This window comes from Marmota marmota, unplaced genomic scaffold (assembly GCF_001458135.2).
Source record: "Marmota marmota marmota unplaced genomic scaffold, marMar, whole genome shotgun sequence".
In the NCBI taxonomy this organism is placed as follows: domain Eukaryota; kingdom Metazoa; phylum Chordata; class Mammalia; order Rodentia; family Sciuridae; genus Marmota; species Marmota marmota.
Window position 1 is genome coordinate 3,462,273 of NW_026000207.1, and position 8,752 is coordinate 3,471,024.

The 8,752-nt window shown below is 45.8% G+C and overlaps 1 protein-coding gene across 1 annotated transcript; it reads right to left on the minus strand.

The window, feature by feature from the left end:
- Positions 1–469: 469 nt before the first annotated feature.
- LOC107159009 (vomeronasal type-1 receptor 4-like) lies at positions 470–1,395 on the minus strand. The gene has a single exon (XM_015505558.2). It carries the CDS (start codon positions 1,391–1,393, stop codon positions 470–472), a length of 924 nt encoding a protein of 307 aa, XP_015361044.1. The 5' UTR covers positions 1,394–1,395.
- Positions 1,396–8,752: the final 7,357 nt, after the last annotated feature.

Sequence of the window (8,752 nt, forward strand, 5' to 3'; positions counted from 1 at the left end):
TTCCGTTTGCGTCCAGTAACAGGAACAAGGATGGCTGTCTACAGGATGCTCTGCATAGGGTGAGGACCACCAGCTCTGTTCCCCTCCACCATGGCCACATGGGTCCCACAATCAGCTGGCTGAGGACCCCTGTGTCCTTTAGGGTTAGAAAGTCAAGTGACTCTTCCATCCATTTCTTTATTGCTCTTTTCAGTATGAAGAACAATGAAACCCTTGAACATTGTGCAAAAACATGCAATTATGTACTTATGATACAATGAGGCAACTTTTGACTTGTATTTTGAAACTGAGGACTGTACCCTGGGGTGATTTACCACTGAGCTTCATCCCAGCTCTTTTTCTTTTTCAATTTGAGACAGGGTCTTACTAACTTGTTAGACTGGCCTCCAATGTGGAATGCTGTCTAAGCTCCCTGAGTTTCTGGGATTTCATGCATGTGCCACAGCACCCAGCAAGACTGAATTTTTATTCAAACAAAGCAGAGCCTGGATAAAGTGGATATAGTAGACTCACGGCTCATGAGAATAAAGGGGCTGACAGTGGGGAAACATAGTGAAATAAGGTCATTGGTTTTCACCAACCACCAAACCGGATTGGAAAATAGAGCAATATACAAATTTAATAAGGAGGAGAGGGTGTGGAAATTCACAAAGGTGCCCACCAGGACAAGGATTCTCTGGGTGGCTGTGGACTCAGGGCAAGATCTGAGGGGAACTTTGATGCTGTGAATGTGCTGAACCCTCTGCTTGTGCCTGTACAGAAGGAGAACCATGGAGCTACTGGACCAGATCATGAGCACGGAAAAGACAACTTCAGGAAATACAAACAATGCTGCATATAACGAGTCTATGATTTTATCACCGACTGCAGAAGTACAGTACCCATGATCTCTTTTCTCTGTCAGGTTTTCACTACTCCATTTGTTAAGTACATAGAGAGGAAAGATGGAATTTACCACCATATACAGGATCCAGCAGAGGGAAATGGAGAAGCCAATGTACTTTGGAGCTTTTCCTTTGAGATCCTTCCAACAGGAGTTCATGGGGCTGATGGTGATGTTCTGGAAGATGCTCAAGAGGCAGATGATGAAAATGGAAACACTCTTGCCCACTCGCTGCATGTATAGGATGAGTTTGCATCCAAAATTACTGAAGAAATATTTCAACCCAAAAGCTGTCATTGTCTGGGGAATTCCTCTACTGAGAATCAACAAGGAGTTGGCTATGGTCAGGTGCCTGAGAATCAAATCTCTGGACCTCAATGTACACTCATTGCAGGAAAGAACCAAATGATAATAAAGCAGAGAGAAGTTTCCCAGATTTCCAACAGCAGTCTGTGATAAGAATGTCATGCCTATAGCCATGTTGCTGGAGGCCATTTTGTCATTCAGCATATTGTTCTTTAAATTATGACAACAGTCGTTCCTCTGAGCTAAATGACTTCTTTAGAATAGCTGTACCCATGCACAGTGGTGAGCACCTGTATCCGCATGCTACCTGCAGAGCTGAAGCAGGAGAATCACTGGAGCCCAGGAGTTTGAAGCCAGCCTGAGCAACATAGTGAAATCCCCTTCTTAAAATAATTTTTGACACCAAGAGTAACTTTTATTGCATGCACCTGTGGGATTGCAAAGACCTCAAGATGCACATGTTTCTGGGGAGAATTAACAGTATACTTTATAGAAAAAATGAGCCTGGATGATCAGATGAGGCTATCCTGTGAGGAGCAATGAAAAGTATGAGCAAATGCATAGAAAGGATTTAGCACTTAACATTTCCAAATGAATGATATTTGTAGTCTCATTGGCAAAAGAACTTCAGTCGCCATCCAAACCAAACAACAAATCAGATCTCAGTGGATTTCTGACCTAAACTTTTAAGTATAAGGAATGGAGTTTTTAAAATCACAAAAAATTATTTCTGTGGTCTTAGGTAAGAAAATGTATATTAAACAGCACAAACACCCTAAACATATGGTTGAAATGACAAGTCAGGGCATATTACCTTGAGAATTAACTCTCATCAGATGCCATACACAGGGTGAATGAGTTTGATGTATCCTGCACCAACAGTCTTACAAAATTTACAATAGGACAAAAACAGTCAAGCCTTTCTAATATGTACTTCAAGATAAAAAGACATCATTCAATGACTAATAAATATGGGTGAATGTTCAGTGTCTTTATTTAAACCATCCCATAGTATAAGCACATACCAACCTAAATTTAAAATAAAATGGCAGGCAATTCCATGATTGGCAGGGATGGAGATAGGACAGGGATCTCATGAACTGGCAGTGGGTGTTAAAATTGGTGCAAACATGTGGCAAAACTGGTGGTATCCACTTACTGGCTAAGATATAAACCTCTATGCCAGCAATTCCAATCTGATGCATGCTCATGTGTCCTCCAGAAATTGCCCTGGGTCCACATTGGATTTAATGAATGCAAGACTAAGCTGAGGGTTAGTTCCACAGGGAACAGGGAGAGGGAGGAGGCAAGGGAAAGAGAAGTAGTAGGGACTAAAGTGGAGCAAACTGTATGCCACGCTCTCCTAATGAGCCTCAGTATTATGTGTAACAATAGTGCACTAATGAAAAATCTAAAAATGCATAAGGAGGAAAAACTCTACATGAGGAACCAAAACAGATGCTAGGAAATCATGTGATTTTAAAATTTATAGTAGATGAATGGAAGACTATCTCCTCTAAACAAAGATTTAGTTCCATAGCAGAAATATCCATTGGTTGTCATTGCTGGAATAAAAATATACTGGAATATATAAATGAATTGTTCAAAAATATTACTTTGTTCCTAAACTATGAAATAGGAAATACTAATATCTGATAAAGTACTTTAGGATAGAAATGAAGTTCTCACTAATTTCAGGCTAAAAGCTCCTGTGCACTGACAGCTATATTAGTGAAATTGTCGGCAATGAACTAGGATTTATGGAGGACATTTCACTATAAGAGGTCTGTCAGTAGAAGCTGCAGCGTGTGAATTGCACACTGAATGAAATGAAATAAAAAATAAAATGTCACGAGTTTGTAATTAATGTTGAAGTATTATTAATACAGATTATTAACACATATTCATTTGTTACTGAAAACCACTATCATCACTATAATGTTACCTTCTCTGTGTGTCCAGCAGGAAGAGAGTCTCGCCTCAGCCATCACAGCACAGGCATTCAGAGGAGACGTGATTCCTGTCTCACTTAAGTGGATTATATCAGAGTTGCAAAAGAGCAACTTTTTTTTCCCCAGAAACAGTCCCAGGTGTTGGTTTCTGCACAGAAAGAGTTCCATCTTCATCTTTACTATAGGCAATGAAGGTATTACATACATGGATATGGTAGAAATTAAAAAAATGTATTCTAAGGTCTGTCTAAAATAATGTGAAGAATATGTTAGTTGCTAACTTCAGTCCTTAAGCCCCTTCCAAATCAGAATTCACTATCAATGATATTATTCACCCACAAACATCCTCAGTGGTGATTTTATTAAATAACTTAAGGCATCAGGTCAGGGACACTTATCCTTTTACTGAAGGAATTATTTCTCTCCTTAGTCTACCTCTCCACAGAATCTGTTTCTATCCCGGAATCCCTCTACATACAGGAGCACATCCTCAGGTTTCCTTTTCTTATTGATGATACCGATATTGAAACCACTCACTGTGCTTCTTGTGTGCCAGGTACTGGGCTCAGTGTAAGGTCCTGACAGCCAGCATGGAGGGAGGGAGGCAGCTGCACCCTGAGATAAAGGTCTGTGCTCCTGTGACCTCACTTCCCCTCAGGGCTGCAATTATCACTTCACCTGGAGAGGCAATGACAGTGCAGGCCTGGGGAGCCCAGGACAAGGCTGAAAAACTTTCTCCACACTTGCTAATTACCAAGACAATTATGAGTTTCTTGTTAGTAACTTCAGAATAAGTGTTGAGGAGTCTGGGAGATGCTGTTGATTTCCCATGATCCCTGGAAGCTGACAGGGTTTCTATGAAATGTGCCGAAAGTTGATATGTGATCTCTGAGGGACTTGAAGAGGGTTTGTGTGTCTCATTGGACTCCATGCTTTCCTGAGTTCCTGACCCCAAATCTTGCTAATTCCATCTCCTTCCCTTCCTTCCCCATTCCCTTCCCCTCCAGGGAGAGGCTGGGACCCAGAACAGGGCCTATCCTTGTGTTCCTGTGGCCTCAGCTTCAGGCAGGCTGGGGTATGCAGAGTGCAGACCACACCCAGGGTGAGTGCTCCTGATTGTGACACCTTATGCTGTCATCACAGCCATCCCTTGGCCATGGAGCTTGTCACTAGGAAAGCTCAGTTGGAGAGCAGCCAACAGATGGGTCACTTGGAGCATATGCTTATGGGCACTGAGTGGAGGCATAAGGGGATCGAGCTTTATGAACATGGAACCTGTCTCCAGCACTTGGAAGGACCTGGGTTTCGGTGATGTGACCTGGGGTATGACATAACCAGCTCCCAGGGGAATGGGCAGGACCTTATCCACTATTATTCATGGAGTCTTGAAGCAGCCAATACAGCCTGGAGATATCCAAAGGTCAGCTCCCAAATTATGACTGTATGAAGCACCTGTGCTCTGTGGTACTACAAGAGTAGACATGTGTGGCCCAGCTGGGGAAAATATCAGCCCAGCATAAATAGCAGCTGGAGGCGCAGAAGCAAGACATCCAGCATACATGTGTGAAATCCACAGGTGAATTCCAACCTTCAATCCTGCAGGAGAAAACAGAATATAAGGAGATCCTAGAGTGGGTGGACTTCCTGCAGCCAGCCACAGTGAACCTCTGGTGAGGATGATCCAGACCCCTGGGCTGTGCTCCAAGCTGTGATCAACTGCCCCCTGGTGGATAGGGGTTGTATTCCCTCTATTTTGAGTGGGTTGATTGAAAATTCCCAGGAACATGCTGGACCCAGGTCTGGCCAAGACAAGGCAGATGAACTGGCCCTACTATGAGATAAGCAGTCTGCGGTCCCAATGCCTTGTGAGAACCAGCGTATGAGGGATGACGTGGTTGGGAGCCAGGGCTCGTCATGATGTTTTGCAAGGCGTGGAGGAGATATAGGAGAGCAGGACCAGATATTAGGGAGAGAGGGACTTCAGAAAAGCCCCATCCCTCTGGGCTTTGAGTCCCCCCACTCTCCTTAATGCCGTGGCTAAGCTTGAGCCACTCATCTCCCTGTTGTTCTAACATTGAAGGGCCCTGAAGCCCTTTGCTCAGCCTTTCAGGGAAGAAACTCAGATTCCTGCTTAGATTACTGCTTTTTGCAGGATTTCTTTCCCTAAAATGTCGGTAAGTTCTCAGTGTGGGTGGGAAAGCCCTACCTTTGTATTTTCCTGCTGTGGTCCTTGGTTCCAGTTTTTTTTTTTTCAGACAGCACAAAGATATTAATTTTCCTTAGAGGATCAGGATGGAATTAAGGAATCTCTAATCATCCTTTCCTCGAAAACCAGGGCACCAGAGCAGGCTGCCTGTTGATTCCAAGCCTCACTAACAGCAGCTCTGGGGTCAGACATCCAGAAGACTGGGCCTCTGTGCCAAGCACATCCCTGTTCAGCCACCTTAAGTGTGCAGGCTCCAGTGGGTCTGCAGGTGCACAGGATGGATGCTGAGGATTCCCAGGTAAGTCCTTTTCCCTTTCTCATAATGAGGGGTGACAGGGTTGTGGGTGGGGGTTTGACTATGGGATTCAAGAAGCATCACATTAGCAAATGCTGCCTTCTCAACCCAACAACACTGGATGGTTATCCAAATTAGCTATACTTGTGTTTGCTAAGAAAATAAGAACCCATAGGGAGTTCACAAAAATCACAAAATCATTTCAGGAACTCATGACATTCACAGAAATCTATTAGGCTCCTGTTTATGGTTCACTACAGAGAAGGGATACAGGTTACAGTCAGCCCAGGGAAGACGCTGACTGGCAGAGTCCAGGAGAGGTGCCCAGTGTGGAGCTTCCCATCACCCTCCCTGTGGGTCACCATATGAGACAACACTCCTAGATATCGTCAATCATGGAAGCTCACCTGGGCCTTGGTGCTCAGAGCTGCTCCTGGAGCCTGTCACACACCGTCCACATGGCTGTATTTAGTCTCGGCTCCTCCTGAGGCTAGGCATTCACATGGCACTCACAATGGCAGAAGCCCAAACCCAGCACAGTTCACATCATTAGAGAGTCTGGTGGCCAAGCTCCAGGCAAACACAGCCACTCCCTTCAGGTATCACATTTCAGTGCCTGGAGACCACTGCCCAGCAACTAAAGGCAAAGGCCTGATCTTACTTGGGCAAGACTAATTTTCCACTTCAGTCCCCCTCCTGGTCTCTGCAGAAGGCTCCCTTAAATCAAAGTGAGCACGTTTAGCTGGAGATCTGATTTCATACAGCACTGGCAGGTCCCAGGCAGCAATGGGATCATACAGCACTTGGAAGAGCCAGAGAGGACAGAGAGAGATTTAAAGAAATGGTGACCCCATCCTGTGGTGTTTTTATAATCATTGGTACATCCTGGTATTGCATTGGTTACTTATTTCCCCTCAACCTACCAACAATACTTAGGGGTTCACTAAGTCTTCAGTACATATTCTCTTTGCAGTCAAGTTGTAGGGCCATATCACACATCCCCCCCTCCCCCACCACCTGCACGTGTGGCCTTATATGTGTGCCCTCTCACATGCTCAGTCAAATGCTGATACACACAGACCTTCCCAGGATCTCATAGTTGCCTTGCTCCTTCACTCACACTCGAAATGCAGACACCAGCACACTCATAGCTCCACTCCCTTTCTCTCACTCACCCAGTCACCTGTTGTTGTCATCCATAAACTTGTGCATGTCTCCAAGTCAGTCAATGCCAGATGTGGGTGGTCATGGATGCCCTTTATATTGATCCCCACCCCCAACACTGACACCAGGACAATATTTCACATGCCCAGCATTTTAACAGTATTCTAACCTTTGTTATGTGATGTCATGAGAAAGTTGGAGAGTGTGCAGGTGTGATTGAGTGTGATGGGGTGAGGGTGAGAGTGTAGAATACAGATGTCACAGGGTTAGGGGCATGCGCAAGGCCTGGGGCTCAGGGGGTGGGACAGAAGGAAGGAAGGAAGAAGGAGGGAAATGGTAGCAGGCAGTTGCACAGGGCTAAAGGGTCTGGTGTTTCTAAAATTCCCTGGGTAGCTTGAGTTCATAATGGGCAGAGTTTGCAGTTCAGTAGAGGGAATAATCACCTTTTGTCTGTTTTGTTGGTCATAGGAATGAAGGACATAATACAGTGACTTTGGGCTAAATTGGGTGAAGGACAGGAGTGCGTAAAAAATCTTGGACACAATATTCACAAGGGATTTCAGAACTCAGGGAAGGGTTGTGTATGTTTTGTAAGATTGAAAGATTGTTTTGATGGACAGACACCACAAGTTCTCATGGGAATAGAAGAAATACAGAAACCTTTACCTGCAGCAGCAAAGGAGAGCAGGTGCCAGGGGACGACCCAGGTGGTATTGTAGAGACAGGGTGGCAGCAAGCTGGGCAGGGGGGAAGCAGAGTGAGGTTCACTTGTGTTGCCAACACCCTGTGGGTTGGTTAGTGTGAATCATGTCATAGGCCCTGATGCTCTGGTACTGGCCCGCTGGCAACTTGTGTGGTACCCAAAACCACCCAGGTGAAAGCCAGTCAGAGAGGTGGCTTGAATGTGGACACGATTAGCTGATCAAGAAGGGGAAGTGGCTTCCTCTCATCAGGAGCTCCTGTCAGAATTTTTATAAAACCCAAACCTACTAGAGCCTATTGGTGAGGTGGTGATGTCCTGGGAATAGCAGTGCCACAGAGATGGAGAGGTGGACGGCCGTCATGGCTGCTGTGCGGGAAAGGAAGACGTAAGAGCTGCAAAGGATGGAGTGAGGCAGAGAAGGCAGTGAGGGACCAGAGGAAAGACACGGGTGTGGGGTGGGAACAGTGACATGGTGGTGGATGCCACCCAGCGTTTGGGGGCTGAGATATTGAAGGAGGGCCTCCAAGGACATGAGAATTGGGTTGAGGACACTGGAATGAAGGTGGATATGGATCCACGGGGAAGAAAGAGGAGGAGGTGATGGAAGGATAGGAGTGTCTCCTGAGGTCACCAGAAGTGCGTGGGCACAGGAGTGGCAAAGGGAGGGAACCAAAGGGTGCCACAGAGCTGGTTGGAGGCCTTGAAGCATCAGGTGGAGGTGGGCGGGGCTGTTGCAAGTGCAGGCTCTGGAAGGTGGTCTCACTGGGTCTACAGGATGGACAGAACCTAAGGGGTGCACTTCAGGAGGTCAGGAGGAGGGGGCCTCTGGGCAGGTCAGAGGTCAGTAATCCATTCCTCCTTCCATTAGTTCCCGTTTCCACTGGGCCTGCACCCACTCATGGATCCTCTCCATGTGAAGCTCATGGAGCAAAACAGAATAAAAAGAGGGGCCACTTTAATCCCCAAAATGGTTACATCTGGGAAGAAAATAGTGCTGCCCACAGGAAAGAGAGTCTTGGTACTGGTGATTTAACCCAGGGGTGATTTACCTTTGACCTAAATCTTCCAAGCTTTTTGTTTGAGACTGGATCTCACTAAGTTTACCTTAGGTGCTGAGGCTGGCTTTGACCTTGGGATCCTCCTGCCCCAGTCTCTGAGTAGCTGGATTGCAGGCGTGCACCACCATGCCAGGCATGTGCCATTGTGCCAGTTATAATGTGTCCCTTGTGAGAGAAAAGCCTTT